At 40.9% G+C, this 16750-nt stretch overlaps 1 protein-coding gene across 8 annotated transcripts in view; it reads left to right on the top strand.

Annotated features, from left to right (window-relative positions):
- Positions 1 to 16750, top strand: part of DGKI (diacylglycerol kinase iota) — a 447606-nt gene that overhangs the window by 309402 nt on the left and 121454 nt on the right. For all 8 annotated transcript variants that reach the window (XM_078438897.1, XM_078438893.1, XM_078438899.1 and 5 more), the window contains one exon: positions 6095 to 6195. In XM_078438897.1, the coding sequence (XP_078295023.1) occupies positions 6095 to 6195 (101 nt within the window). The remainder of the gene's footprint in view (positions 1 to 6094; positions 6196 to 16750) is intronic.

Genomic DNA, 16750 nt, shown 5'->3' with positions numbered 1-16750 from the left:
TAAATTACAGTTCATCATAAAAATGAGTGAGTCTGCATAATGAATGTTTTTTTAAGTTTATTTATTTTGAGAGAGAGAAAGAGCAGGGAGTGTTGTTGGGGGGTGCAGAGAGGGAGAGGGAGAGAGAGAATCCCAAACAGGCTCCACACTGTCAGCGCAGAGCCCAACGTGGGGCTTGACTCCTGAACCATGAGATCATGACCTGAGCCAAATCAAGAGTCAGACACTTACCTGACTAAACCACCCAGGCAACCCCATAATGAATGTTTTAAGGGGCAGGTCTTACACTGAACCATTGAAGAATGTTAATGAAAATTGGACATTTACAAAGTACAAAATGTAGAGTAATTATATAACTTTAAGGGTCTCAATGAGGATTTATATTCTCAGTATAATTTTTTTAAGATTTTATTGTATTAAAATTTTTTTTAATGTTTATTTTTGAGAGAGACAGAGCATGAGTGGGGCAGTGGCAGAGAGAGAGGGAGACACAGAATCCGAAGCAGGCTCCAGGCTTTGAGCTGTCAGCACAGAGCCCAACATGGGGCTCCAAGTCACGAGCCCTGAGATCATGACCTGAGCTGTAGTTGGACGCTTAACCGACTGAGCCACCCACGCACCTCTAAAGATTGTATTTTTAAGTAATTTCTACACAGTGTGGGGTTTGAACTTAGAACCCTGAGATCAAGAGTGGTACACTCTTCTGACTGAGCCAGACAGGTGCCCCCATATTCTTAGTATCTTTAAGATATTTTGAAACATTCACAGCCCCTACTTGGATTCTTGTCCAACAGACTATATATGGCTATGTAACTCTGAATTTTTGTGTCCCCGCCTTGTGTTATCAAACTGTCATTCTGCTAAGGTTTGGTATTTGCTGACCCCTACTTAGATCTGTGACTGTGGCTTCTGCTATGATATTATCTAGGATTAAATTAAAAAACTTTTTAAACATTTATTTATTTTTGAGAGACACACAGAGCATGAGTGGGGGAGGGGCAGAGAGAGAGGGAGACATAGAATCTGAAGCAGGCTCCAGGCTCTGAGCTGTCAGCACAGAGCCCGACATGGGGCTCAAACTCACAAATCAGGAGATCATGACCTGAGCCAAAGTCGGATTCTTAACCGACTGAGCTACCCAGACACCCCTATCTAGGATTAAATTAAAAAAAAAAAAAAAAGGTTTGTAGAAGTTGAAGCCTCAGGGTATTAAAAAATACAACAACATTATATTCAACACTTATTCTTTACTAGGGATGTGCTAACTGCCTTACATATATTTTCTCATTCACTGTTCACTATATTCGTATTATCAGTTCCATTTTCAGATCAGAAAATGGTTTGGCCAAGGTAACTTCACAGTTCTCAATGCCAAACATGTATTAATTGACAGAGTTCAGATTGGAACTGAGATATTTCTGAGCTTACATCTTGCTTTGCACACTGGCTATAGTGTCTTAATATTAAAGGATATGATTCCCATATTATGCATGTTACCAATGAGTGGTGTTGCTGGTCTGGTCTGGTTATGTGGTGTTGCTGGTCTGGAAGTGACCCTGGGGAACAAAAGCACCCAACTCATTCTCTTTGTCCGTAAACGGTATCCATGTGAGAAGATTGGAATGAGGGGAGTCTGTTATCAGACTAAAAGAAACGTGTAGTAAAGAAACTGAAAGCGTGAAGGTTGAAGAGAGAGGAATGAGAACTGGGTGTAAGTTGAATAGCAGTGAGCATTCTGGGAGTTGTCTCGATCGCACTTCCAACTCCCCCCAGCCCCCAGCATCTCAGTGTAACAGGTGTGTGCAATGTGAATATGAGAAGGTGTGGTCTGGAGCCCAAGTGAGTGAATTTATTGCTTTCGTTGTAGTTCTTGAGGGAGTTGTCAGGGAGACTTTTGGGAGTTACATTCAGAGCCATGCACTTCTGACGTGCACAAAAAACTCAATCTTGACGTTTCACAGGAAATTTGTGAGAAGATAATAGGTTGAGGCCACTGTCTGGGTTGCGGAGAGAATTCAAATATTGCTGAGTCCCTTTTAGGAACCTTCAGTGACTCCTTGGAAGTCTGCTTTAGAACCCCCCATACAGAGCCAAATTCTGCATAAGAAGAGTTTGTGGTAGATGTTGGCGTGGAGGCAAATTCAGTTTAACCAGGACGTTTATCTCTTCTCTGCTCCACTAACTTTCTTGGAAAAATTGGATTTTAGAAAACTAATGGCACTGCTATTCCCCAGACTCTAAGGAACAGCTTTGTCATCGTCCACCTCCACTCAGCCATTAATGGGACATTAATATATTTTGACATAAAGGGACACAATTGAATTACTTGGCTTTCATTTAACATCTGTGTATTTTCTCTTTCCCCTGTTCTTGTTGTCTGTTTTCATGTTATTGGTTGGCCTGTAAAATACCTGTGGGAGGAGATCCAGGAGAATGATGACATTGTCGAGGCTAGACAGTTTCCCCAGCAGCTTGCACAGGTGCCTAGGGAGGCTCCTGCATATGTCCTGACCTTCTTCCATGACCCAGCAGCAGCCGATTCTATTGTTTATTAGCAGAACCTTATGTAGGGGAGCGGTTTTCAGAATAATAATTATGCCGGTGATAGCTGGTATCCTGAGCACTTTCAACGTGCCAGACTTTTTTCTCAGCACGTTACCCGTATTGACCCATTTAATCCTCATAGTAGGTCTGTGAGGTGGATCCTCTCATCATCTCCGCCTTACCTACGAGGGAGCTGGAGCACAAGGTTACCTGATTAACCAATAATTGGAGGAGCTTTACTTCCCATCCGGGCAATCTGACTCAGAGTCTGAGCTCTTAGACTTGGCTGAGCTGCCTACCCTTCACGCCAGGATCCAAAATTACTCCAAGCAGATTTCCATCATGGACCCCGTGGTTGCTCTAAAATTTGCTGGTGGGCCTCAACACTTGATAGCAAGCCAAGCCCCAGGTCCCCTAGTCAGAAGAGTGGGTTTAAGCAAGCTGCTGCTGGTGGGAACATGGGATGCATTGTAAGTCCTCAGGAACAGACGGGAGCGGCCCGCAAGAGAGAGGGGGTGTGTAAGAAGGTGGGATGGGGGAGAGTGATAAGCGGTGAGTTTTCTTCTGCCTGGCTGATCACTCTGGAGATGAAGTGAGATAATATGTGAATTCATTTGGATTCTGGAAAGTTCCATTCAAATGACAGTTCATGTTGCACGTGCATGGTGGGCCACCCATAAGGAAGGTCGGTGGAGGCCGTGGCTCAGGAGGCAGCAGTGTGTGGCTGGAATGGGTGGGCGCCGACACAAAGCTGGGAGGTGGAAGCCTGTGGACAGGGAGCGGGCACTGGTGGACTGTGAGAAAGGTGGTAAACACTGGTTAGCTAGTGGGGGGCCCCTGGGACAAGGCCGTATAGCGACTGGTCTCTAGTCATTCCTTCAACCCCATTGTCCACGCTACAGCTACTGCTGGAGCCAGGTCTTAGTCCTGACATCTCCAGCCCATTGGAGAAGACTAGACTTCACTGTCATTAGACCTACTGTAATCTTGAAATGTATGGAAGTAGAGGTCTTTCAACCTGCATCCTTCCCCCCCCCCCCCCCCGGAGGGTATGGTGGGCCACTACATTCTGTGCTTCCAGCTTCCCTCTTACCTGATGTACTTGTGGGGAAATGTTTGCTAAGTACAGTCTTGGCAGGTCACTGGGGTGAACTTGAAAATAAAAAGATCAGACCCCTCTTAATTTGGGGATAAGCATTTGATACACTGTATGGTCACTCTGTCAGTTGCTTAAGTTCTTTCCTATCCTTTCCTATCTCTTTATGTCTAATACCTAACACCCTTTGCTGTAACTCTTATTTTTACTCTGGCTCGGAGTTACCATTTATTTACATATTGACATACTTTTAAAATATTTTCCTAAAAAGGATGATTCTCAGTGTGAAATAATCCCTAAATCCCATCATGTAGAGGTAACTGCTTGGGATAGCTTACTGAACATTTTCTCCGGACACTTGTGTACCTTTACAGATGCCGAGGTTCCACAGTTTACATGAAGGAGATTATTCCAGACATAATTTTCTCTAACTTTTTTTTCACTTCATAATGTTATAGTCGAACTTCCCTCCAAACAAAGGCGGATCTGCACACTCATTTGTACTGTTTGCCCAGTGTTCTCTTGTTTCAGTGCACCAGAGTTTACCGAGCTATCCCTCCACTCACTGCTTATTGATAAGAGTCTGAACACCACATAGAGATCATTCGACTTTGTTAATTCAGGCTCTGTGGTTTTGCCATCAAACCCATGGGATTCTTGGCCCCGTATAATAGAACAAGCACGAAACCTATGAGTGAAGAGTCCAAGACTCTGCTCCCAGCTCTGCCACTTAGTAGCTCTGTGACCATAAAATCACTTTACCTTTCTGCACCTCAGCCTTCCTCTCTATAAAAGATGACATGGTATGCATGATATTTAAGGTATGTTCTAGCTTACAAATATGCCTTCAAATCATATCTCCCATCACTGCTTATGTCAGTTTTATTTATCAAAGCCGATGCCATGTCCGGCGCAATGCCTGTTACAAAGTGGACACCCAACAGACACACTTTGAACGGACCGATGTATTGATGTGTCTTCTCAAAACGTTCCCTCGCAAATATCAATCTTGTCATTTCATATTGGCTTAGTTTTTAGCCCAGTGAACCTCAGACATTTTTGTTTGTCCACCATCTCTCTTTAGAATTTATGCACGTCTATCTAAATATCTTTGTGTGGGAGGGGGAAGGAAGAGGACTATGTATGAGTATGCACATATGTGTCCATAGCTGGATATATATGTTGTTTTAAGGTATTAGAGTGGGAATCTACCTGTAGGGAGTTACTACTATACTTTGCCCTACGATGAAGCATTAGACAATAGAATGAGATTGAATTATTTCCCCCTCCTTCTTCCAGAGTTGCAGTGAAATTCCATACATGTGTGTGTGAGAGGTGGGGTGGGGGGTCTCAGTATCCAGATAATATTTAATCACTCCCTCCTCCCTCCTTCCATCTATCTTTTTCTTCTTCCTTCCCTCTTTTTCTTCTCTTTTTCCCCTTCTTTCCCTTTTCCATTCCTTCCCTTCTTTACTGAAATGAAGAGTAATGCTATTCTTTCTCCTTGGGTCAGTGGTGACTTTTATCCCATAATACAAGACAGGGGAAGCAATCCTTTATTTTCTAAAATTATCTGAACCAATGAAATCTAAGTATAGGGAAACAGTGAAGGATGAATGGGATTGTGCTCTATTAATCCATTGAAGAAATGTTTTGATCCGTAGGAGTGCTGGCGAAAATTACATTGTTTCGCTCAGCTAATGCCAGTGGTTAAACTAACCTGAAAATATTACTTAGTCCATGGAATCCAGGTAAAGAAATTCTGTGGGGAAACAGGATGCTTCAGAAAGCTTGGCACTACCCCCTTTCGTTTAACATGTGTCGCAAATTTTGTTAAAATGAATTACAACTTCATTCCCTTTCTAAAGAAAGTACCTTAGACATATTTTCATTTTTTTCCTTCATTTTGCGGCATTCAGAATCCCCACCACCGACAGCATTTATTGTCATAAACTTTGACTGAGAGGTGCCGTTAGACTGTTGGAGCCATTTTGAGCTCAGCCCTGTGTTTTCTCAATTCTTGGTCTGCTTTTTATAGTTTTTGTTTATTTGTTTCTTCTGAGGGTCAAACTGTCATAAGAGGCTGGTATGGACATACCTATCTACAGCAGTTTTTTATATGTCTACACCGCTTCTCACTATTTCAGATTAGCTGTGTCTAATTTATCATGGAACTAAACACATGATCTTACTAGACTTTTTAACACATTAAAAGCAAATAGGATTGGAGGAGCTTCCAGAAGCTTTTTCTGAGTATTTCCACGTTCTTACCTAAATTCCAGAAACTTGAGGTTTCTGTAGATGTATTCTCCAGATAATGGCTGTTTTCTGGTGTGAATGAGAACTTTTTCTTCCAAGCATGAAGAGATGTTTTGCCTTTAGTCCTTCCAGGTGCATGTGGCTCTCAATTCTACCCTTTCATTTATGTCTGACTACTCGGTTCTTGTTTTGCAGTCCCCAATCTGTCCCAGACCGCCTGAGGATCCGGGTGAACAAAATCAGTTTACAAGACTATGAAGGATTCCACTATGACAAAGAGAAACTTCGGGAAGCTTGTAAGTTGGAAGTGCTTTGTTGATTTCATGTGATCAGCCTGTCTTCAGCTTCTCGATCCTCCTTGGTTTGGATAGATTCATCTTGTGTCTGAAAACAATGGTTAGAGAAATAATGGAAAGTGTAGTAATACGTGAATGCCGAGTGGTGATTTATGGCTGAAGGAAATGGAACTGGAGAAAGGAAAGCAGCAGAATAAAATTATTATGTGGAAGATGCCAAATTAGGATCTCCTGGTGTATTAACCACTTCAGTCTCAAGTTTACCTAAAATGAGAAAGCGGAAGGCTGGCGAATGTCATGTGGTATAGTAACATGTAGAAAACTCTTGGGACAGCATGAGTCTTTCCCTGGAGCCAGTATTACCAAATATTATCCTCATTCTTTATGCAGATGTGACATCGTTATCTATAAAGACATGTCTAACACTTCTAGCTATTATGTGATTGCATAATGTAAAAGGCCCACAGAATACCCAATGCCAGGATAAAGTGATTGATGGATGGTGAAATCCTGAAATCTTAAACTGACTCAACATATGAATGTTTCTCAATGTTCATATTTTCCATATGTTTCTTTAAATGGATAACTAATTTTAGTTCATCTTGTCTATCATTTAGTATTTATTGAGCACTTTTTATATTCCAGTCACTATTTTAGATCCCTGTCTGTATTGTGATACATGAGCTAACCAGGTAACATAGGCCGGAAGATGTTAAGACCACAGGTATGTTAGATAGTGGTGTTCTTGGCTCCCCCCTAATTGTGGAGGACGGCAGTCAAGTACAGTAAATTCAGAGACGATCAGGTCCAGTGTCCAAGGACACAGGCAGGGATGCTAACAGAAAGGAAGGAGTTTGATACGGAACCAGAGGTTTATGAACTAACACCCCATACTAGCTCTAAGCACAGACCTACCTAGAGTTGTAGAAGACACAAATAGCTAACACTGGCAGGAATACAGTAGGGACACGTTCCTGGGATAATGTCTTCCAGGCTCTGATTTCTGAACCTGTGATCCTGGAGTGGGGTTTAGTGGATGGAAATCTTGAAATCTAGGGTCAGTTTAAGGGGTGGGTGCAGGGACGTTCCAATCTGGAAGTGGCATTGAGTGAGGATCCATTTTCCTGGTAGTCCATCCAATCACTGAGCCTCCCAGAGAATTCTGTGTGAAATTTCTCCTTTCTCAATTCTCTCCACCACTTTAGCTTCCTTAACCCTTCTGGTTCTTTTCATTAAACATCAGTACCTTCTAGCTTCTCCTCAGCCTTCCCCCCAACCTCTGTCCCTCACTTTCATTTCCTTGGATGGGAAAGTTTTTTTTTTTTTAAATGTTTGTTTATTTTTGAGATAGAGTAAGGGAGGGAGGGGCAGAGAGAGGGAGACAGAGGATCCGAAGCAGGCTCTGTGCTGACAGCAGAGAGCCCGACATAGGGCTCGGCCTCACTAACTGTGAGATCATGACCTACGCCGAAGTCGGACTCTTAACTGACCGACTGAGCCACCAGGTGCTCCATGATAGGAACGTTTGAAGTGGAGAAGGAGCAATTCCCTGAACTTTTGCATTTCTGCCTTCTATAAATGGCAGGTTATATTTTCCAGTATAAATGAGATTATAAATAACAGACCAGCACAAATCTAATGTAACTTGTGACATGATGGGCATGTATGTTTGCCTTGGGAGGTGTAGCTCACAGTGTAAGTTAAACTGACTTTTGGAGGCTGCTAATTACAAAGAGGAGTGTTTTATGTTCTTTCTCGTTTCACGCTTGTACCCACATAGCTTATAATTTTTGAAAAATTAAACATAATAATGGATCTCAAGTCAGTAATGTTTTTCAGTTTGCCATCAACTCTGAAGAAAGTCAGTTGGGAGTAGGGAAACATTTGAAATTTGGAGCTGAAATGAGATTTGAGGCTTATCTGTGGATTTCAATTATCTGTTCTATCTTTTCTGTAGCATTATCTGTCCACCATTGCCAGAGGTAATTGTGATTTGAGTTTTTACAAGAAGATGACATTTCTTGGCAAGTGCTTTACTCATCATATCTTATGTGATAAAACTTCTCTGTGAGGAAACTTCTTATCTCAAACTGGGGAGGTAACTTGGTATAAGTATAAATCCAATAAATTCAGGTGTCTCTGGGTCCCAGAAGGACACAAAAACATTCCAAGAAGGAATCAGAGAGTTACCTAATTCTAAATATTTGAGTTTGAAGGAAACAATATATTAATTAGAAGTAAAGATGGCCAACTCAGGCATCCCACATTGAATATGTAGTTATGATGCATCTAAAATGTGGTTGCTCAGGGAAGTTTGTCCTTTGGGGTTAAATATTTGATCCTTACCCTCACTCTCTTGCCTGATTCCAACTTGTAACCAACTACAGATTCAGTGGAAGGCTGGCAGAGCTCACACTGAGCATAAAGACAAAAACCAGCTCAAGTCCATATGTGATACACAATGCCAAAATAGATCTGTGATTTCAGAAGCATTAATTAAATAAAATACATAGAAAACATATATAAAAGGGATTTGAGGACAGTACTCTGACCTGCATCCCAAAGGGAGCGAATCCTCTTAGGCCATTTATTTATTGTCAACATACAAAGCCTAAAACTAAGGCAGTACTGCATTACCAGGTTTAAAAAATTAGTTCTCTTTCTTGATGATAACACTGAGTGATTCATCCAGGCAGCATGTGGCTGTTTCCCATCACTGTTTAATAGATCTTGCTCATGTGTCTGGATTGTTTTTTGTATTAGATTACAACTCCAATGTTTGTTGTCTAACAAAACCCCACTTCCGTCCGTAAGGCAGGTTTCCTTGGTCATTACAGATGGCAGCTCTTTTAATTACCTTGCTTATTTTAGCATAGAGAAAGATGACTACATTATTTCAAAGATTTGTCATCCCCCTTCCATTTAGCTCCAACTCGCCTGGGGGTCATTCCCCCTAAAGTAATGCACAAAGAGGGTTAGTCTAGGCCAGTCCCTTCCTTGGCTCTTGCTGGTAAATTTCAGACTTATGTAAAAGTAATTAGAATCTCATTACTGGATTTATGAATTATTAACCATCAAGATAGTGGCTATGATGTCCAAGAGGAAAGTCTATTCAGCTTAAAAGGTAGAACGTAAAGTGGTCATGTTAGAAAAAATTCTTAATGAAATCCATAAAGATAGCTGACACTTACTCCCATGATCTGAATCAAATCTATTAAATGAGTCCTTAATAAAGCATGTAATCATATAGTCTAGGAAAAGGATGATGAGTTTTTGAAAATCTTTTATATTTCTAACTCCAAAGGAGTTTCACTGATGCGACATACATTTTTTTTTTTTTTTTATCTAGAATAACTTGATACTGGCCGAGATTTAACTCTTATCTCATGTAAACTGGCTAAACTTGACTTCTGGCATTAGCTTCTCTGCCCTTTTGAATTGCCCTGATAATTCATACAAGTCTAGGCCCTAAATCAGAAGCAAAAACAAGGTTGGAATTTATTGAAAATAGGTGTAGCCTATTAAGGTAGGAGAGGACTAACATTTGCTGTATATCAGGTATAGTGTTCATAACCCCTTTACATTTTTTTCAATGTAATGGAAATTATATGGATGTTCATGCGTATATATAATAAATATATAATATCTCAGTATATTATTCTCTGGCTTACATTAATGATATTAGGATCGTAGCTTAGACAATTGTTTTTATGAAATTCCCTTGTCTTTGGTTTACCGATTTAGTGGAAGGGTCAGAAATATCTGTGTTGGAATTGCAGTTGCAACCTTGACCACGTAGTTAATCTCTCTGATGATCCTAACTCTCATCTCCAAAACGGGAATAGAATTGCGGCAGGAATGGGAGAGTGAAATGTAATCTTGCGGGTGAAACTGTGGTGCAAAGGATGGCACGCTACCATGCTTTCCCAAAATGGTAGCTGTGATTGTTGTGCTTGCTGTTGCTCAGGACACGCTCCAGGCCCGCTGGCTGCCCTTCGGTCTGCAGGTCGGGAGGCCAGCTGACCTCTTCCACACGTGGCTCCCACTTGAATGTGCACGTGCTTCCGACCCACTGTCTCACTTTCAAAAACAGCATTGAAAACACCGATAGATATCACAGAAAGATTATGGCAAGAGAATACGATTAATCATTTGATTTACATTTATTGTGTCTGCCAGTACAAGAGTGCTCTGATGGCTGGATGTATAAACATGAGATGTGTAAACACTGCCCATATTTGGTGATCTGGCCAGATATCTGCACACTTCATTAAAAAAAAATTTTTTTTTTTATCTTAGAGAGTGAAAGAGAGAGAGGAAGAGAGAGAGAATCTTAATCAGGCTCCATGCTCAGTGCAGAGCCCAGTGCAGGGCTCAATCCCACCACCTGGGATCATGACCTGAGCTGAAATCAAGAGTTGGATGCTCACCCGAGCCACTCAGGTGCCCTGTGTACTTCTTTCTTTAAGTCCCAAGATGGTTTCATATGTATATCATCTGGTATCCAGCACTGATTAAAAAAAAACAACTTATTTTGGAATAATTTTAGATTTCTAAACAAGTTACGAAGATACTACTGGGAGTTCCTGTACACCCTTTACCCTATTATGTTCCCTATTGTTGAACATTGTATATTGCCGTGGTACCCGTGTCAAAGAAACTCATATTTGCTTCATTATTCTTAACTAAACTCTGGACTTTCTATTCTAGGATCCAGTCCAGGATATCACCTTGCATTGGGTAGACATGGCATATCTTCCCAGGCTCCTTTGATCTGTTTCTCAAGTTCTCAGTCTTTTTTTTTTTCTCCCCATAATGGTCTTGAGGAATACTGGCCAGGTATCCTATAGACTATCCCCCAATCTGGCTTTGCCTATTATTTTACTCATAACTAGACTGGAGTTGTGGGCTCTTGAAAAACAAATACTGCAGAGCTGAAGTCTCTTTTTGTCCCATTATCTTAGGGGTATATGATATCCACATGACATCCGTGATGATGGTAACCTGATCATTTGGCTAAGGTTGTATTTGCTAGGTTTCTCCACTGCAAAGCTACTAATTTTTTTCCCCTTTCCCTATGTTACTTTTTGTAAGTCACCAAGTTTAACCTGTCCTCAAACTTGGGGGAGGTGGATCACTTGAATTTTCATGCTTTCCAGTTTCCATATTTGACCTCAAGTGAATGTAACACATTTGTCAAAATGGTGGAGCCATTCAGTCAAGATGCATTCATGCTTCCAAAAACTGTATATTTGCAACAAATATATGCCAGATACCATGTTAGATGCTAAGCATTAGAAGATGAAACTGGGACATTGAACATTACGGTATCATTTATTCAATACACATTTATTGAGTGCTTACTCCAAGCAAACCATGGTGGAGGAAAAAAGCCAAAACAGAAATAGTCCCTGCTTCACTGGAATTTTTTTCTCATGTGATGAGAATTGCAGTAGGGCTATGGAAGTACTAGGTACCTATTTTCCCAGCAAACACCACTTAAATAACTAAAGAAAGGGATAGGAATTTATAAGTGAGAATGAGAAAAGCCAATTTAAGCACTAATTAGTTGTATGACCCTGGACAATACATTTATCCTCTTCAGGCTTTAGGTGCTTTATCTGCGAAATGCAGTGGTTAAACTAGGTGTTAGTTTAGAAAACTAACATTAGAAAATTGTGAACGTTAGAAAATTGTGTGTATGCATTTTGCTTCATGAATTTGCTATAAATACTGACTTTTCTTTCTGTTGATTACTTCATCTAAAATTGAATATTTCCCCCTCATTTAACAAGTTGATAACTGGGGTATTCAGTAGAGATAAGGCCTCCATTTGGTGGGGGTAGGTGTTCCATTTTGAAATCTCTCTCAGGAGTTAAATGGTTTCAGTCTGTTCTCTGAAGGGCACTGTCCATCCCTTTGTGAGTGTTTGTCTTTTCCTATTTTCATGGGTTGGCATTTACCCAGAGTGCTTATGTTCTTTACTGTCTTCTCCATCTTTTGTCTGTATCTTATATTTCTCTTTTCATTTAAAATGTAATAATAAGTAAAAATAATAGTCAACTCATAGTGCACTATCACTGTGAGCAAGGAAATGTCTTAACATTTCTACTCCTATCATATAATTTAATTCTCCCCCAAATTCTGAGGTTTTGGGCTGAGCAACTTGGTAAATAGAGGTAGGGGACATGTAGAGGACCCACAGTGACCAAGAAGCAGCACGTGGTGAGCTAGAAAACAAACAAACAGACAGCCTGTTGATTGCAAGCCTAGAGAAGAAAAATGTTTTATGAAAGAACAGTGAGAGAACGCTGTGAAAGCCCCAGAGTCAGAGAGGTGGAGGAAGAATTGCATGCTAAGAGCTGATCATTGGATTTGGGCAGAGGGCAGTTATTAGTCACCTCACGAGAGGTTAAGGGTGAAAAGATGAATAGAGTTGGTGCATGTCCACACCGGAGTGAGGGAAGTAAGTCTGCACAGGTTGCTCTTGTCAGATGTTTAGCTATAAAGGGGAGGAGAGAACGGGCTGGTGGCTGGAAGGGGATGTGGTATCCAGGGAGGACATCTTTCTACTTGTCAGATAGTGCAGCTGTCTCTGCTGATGGGGCGCTTTACTGGAGAGAGAGAACTCGATTGAAGAGAGAAGGTCAGCTCCAGGGGGAATGGCTTTGTGTGGGTGGAGATGGGACCTAGGGCCCAGTGAGAGCTGGAGGCAGGCTCTGCAGAGTACAGAGCAGGAAGGCAGAGGAGCGATACACAGGGAGGTAAGTTGAAGGTTTGGGTACTCGGGAGAAGACGTCCCGTTCTGATGATTTTTATTTTCTCAGTGAAATAAGAAGCAAGGCTACGGGCTAATGGTTGGGATAGGAGGGTATCAGTGTTCAGAAAGAGCAGAGAAAGTTGGAAATAATCAATTTGAGGAGCAACACAATGAATGGACCAGGCAGGATTGCTGAGCATCACTTTAGATATAGATGATTTAATTCACTGGCTTTTCATAAGAATGTGTGGAGTCTGACTCATCAGTTCCTAGGGGTCTTGACTTAAAAATGAGTGCACTCTCAGGGGCACCTGGGTGGCTCAGTCCCTTAAACATCCAACTTCGGCTCAGGTCATGATCTCATAGTTTGTGGGTTTGAGCCCCGTGTCACTCCCTGCTGGCAGCTCAGAGCCTGGAGCCTGCTTCAGATTCTGTGTCTCCCTCTCTCTCCGACCCTCCCCTGCTCGGGCTCTATCTGTCTCTTTCTCTCTCAAAAATAAGCAAACATTAAAAAGAATTTAAAAAACAAACAAACAAACAAAAACGAGTGCATTCTCTTTCTTTCCAACTCCAGAGATTCAGATGCCAGGAGAATATTAGACATGAAGATGATAATCTTATTTTTAATATAAATCCCTTTGTAATCTAACTCTGATTATCATCCAAAGCCTTGCTTTGTTTACAAGAAAAGACGCTTCCAGAACTGTGGTGAGGTCGATGCTGATGACCTGAAGTCTCAGGCTAGGAAATAAGCCTAAAGTGTTGATATTTATTTGGTCCTTCTTTCATTGTTGAAACTTAGCATTTGGTAATGAGAACCGTCAACTCCAGGTATAGCTTCAAGTCTCCACCCAAAGGAATATTTTTCATTTTCATTAGTTTATTCTGTGCACACGCACAAAATAATGACCAGTTCTTACTGCTTACACAGCATCCCAGTTTGTTTTGTTGGGACCTTCCTGGGTGGACAACTGTAGGGTATCAGCTCAGATGGCAGGTAGGCTTCTCTTTAAAGACTTCCTTCTAAGAGCTTTGTATAAAATTTTTGCTTTTTAATCCTCATGTTAACATGTGAGTGGTGTGGGATCAGCCGCTGCAGTCATGGCATCATATTTAATAATAAAAACACCTAGTGTTTGCCCGCTGCATCATGGTTTACAGAGGGCTTCTCTATGTGCTGTGTGCATGTGTTTTCATGGGGACACTTTGATTCATCACACCGTGACAGGATTTGAATTTACATGTCTCTTCTAATCCAGTACACTGTCCTTTTTTTTTTTTTTAAGTTTATTTATTTTTGAGAGAGACGAGAGAGCACAAGCAGGGGAGGAGCAGAGACAGAGGGGGGACAGAGGATCTGAAGCAGGCTCCGTGCTGACAGCAGAGAGCCCGATGCAGGGCTTGAACCCATGAACAGTGAGATCATGACCTGAGCCGAAGTCAGATGCTTCACCAACTGAGCCACCCAGGCGCCCCTAGAAATGTGTTTTAAAAAAGAGTTTGGGATCATAGTTTTTGTTGTTGGTTGGGTTTCCTCAGAAACAGACTCTGAGGCTTTTGAGTTTTACACGTATGAGGCTTATTGGGGATTCTCCAAGAGGGAACAGCAGTTGTGAAAAGGGAGAAAAGTAGCGTCAGGCCGAGGAGGAAGTTGAGCTGTAATAGTTGCCAGAGGGACGTTTCCATCTGGGATGGCCATTTAGGATTGTCCCAGTTGAAACAAGGATTGTTTCCTTGGGAGGAAGCAAACCCTGAGTAGGGTAGCTTCCTTCCTGGAGAGGAACTCAGCCATGAGCTATGAGTAGAGCCAACAGCCAACACTTCAGCGGCTGAGGGAACGAGCGCCTCAGTCCCATCGTGGATCCGGGTGGGGCACTTCACTTCCGAAAGCCTCATCTCGTTTATGTAACTGAGCTCCTGATTTTTAAACTAAGGCCAGGAAGGAACCACCTACATGCTAGAAATCCTTGAGTTCATTCACTCACTTCTTCATTAACAACTATTTACCGAATACCTACCATGTACCAAGTGCTGTTCTAGGTGCTAGGGATTAGACTCATACGATCACTAGCCTCCAAAGTTTTCTTTGTATTTTTTGATCCTACCATTCCAAATTCAGGGAATTGGAATATAAGTTACCTTCTTTTGATGTGTCAGAATTTGGTAAAAAAAACCACAAAATGTTAATGATGACCTTTTCTTAACAGTTCTTTTTTGACATGAACTATTATTAAGCTAAATATTCTCCACTTGGAATTTGAGTGATTAAAATTGGAAACTGAAATGCAAGGCAATCTAAATTTCAGGCTATTTCTAGCCTAACACTGGAGTCAGAATTAACTCCAGAGTTTGATCTTCAACAAGATGGACATTTCTTCTCTGTATTCTTCCAGTTTATTGGTAAAACTATTGAACTGAATAGACCTAAGGACAGAAATGTGTGCTAATGTGAAAATAACCTCTTTGCAGATTGACTCAGAACGACAATTGTATGTGCTACTAACATTAGGTAAAAGATGTAGGCTTTTCATAGTTCATCCTGGGGAAAGCACTCTTTTTTAATAATACTTAGTGGGTTTCCTGAATGACTGATCCATGGCACTATTTGGGAGTCACTGATAAATAGAATTAGAGAGTCCCCTGGGTTGTCAGATTCTAAGGATGTGTTTGCTTAAATCTGCCCTATTTCACATCTCTCCGTTAGCGGGTGTCTACTTGTAATTAGTTTATTCTTTTTGCTTCCAGAAAGAGATTTAGGCCTCTTCAGAAGATTTTAGGAAATCTGTCATTAATTCTGCACATGTATCCAATGAACTCAGAAATTCACAGCTGCATGACTGAATGCGTCCTCAGTATCTAACTGTTGGTGACCTTGCCCATCACCATACAGTACAATGGACAGTATGATATGCAAAAAAAAAAAAAAAAAATGTGAAAACATTTGAAGTTGTGTCGCTAACTATAATTTTGAGTATTTAAGTTTTGGAACAGTTAGGAATCTTTGCTTTTGGATACTTAATGTTTCATTTGACTTCTGTATTTATATGGCTGGTCGGGGCACATAACCAAGATTCCATTGTCATAACCAAGTATTTGTTAGCTCCTAAATACTAGAGCACTGGCTCTCATCAGTTATCAGTGATGGTTCTTCTCTGTAGCTAGGAATTTTGCAAATACTACCTTACGGATAAATGTACCTGGGAAAAAATTATGTTGTTTTCTAGTGTGCATCATCAAGTATATTCTAGAACTCACCATTAAAAGCTGCTATTACATTTCACACTGGGAATAACTCCCAAGGGATTTTATAACACATTTTGTCGTTGCAGAATTTCACTAGAATTTCTTTGTGTGTGATATTAGGAATTTTCATTGAAATGGAGTTCTTACCATCAAAAATAGAAATTTACATCATTGTTGGTAAATTTCGATATTAAGTTGGAAGATTATGACATTTCATAAAATTGTTTCATCTGGACCTTTGGTTTGTATTATAGTAAGAGTATTGGGCCTTTGCCCATACTTTCCCCTAGATTATCACTGGTAATATAAGAGCCAAATTCATCAGAAGTAGGGAAAAAGAAAGCTTGTGCAATTTTAAACATATTAGCCATTATTGGGTTGCATTCTCCATCTGACTTCTATTTTGGTTCAGAAGACTGTTGTAACTTTTTTTTTTCTGGATTTCTCTTTCTTCTGCTTTTCCATTGATTATGCCTGTATGCTGGTGATTACAAAGAGGAAAAGAAAAGGATCTATTGCTGCCTAATTCTGATTTCCTGAGGGTCTGTATTA

Source organism: Panthera onca, chromosome A2, assembly GCF_046562875.1.
Source record: "Panthera onca isolate mPanOnc1 chromosome A2, mPanOnc1 haplotype 2, whole genome shotgun sequence".
Lineage (NCBI taxonomy): Eukaryota > Metazoa > Chordata > Mammalia > Carnivora > Felidae > Panthera > Panthera onca.
Note: the sequence above shows the minus strand (reverse complement) of the source record. Positions and strands in the feature narration are given on the sequence as shown.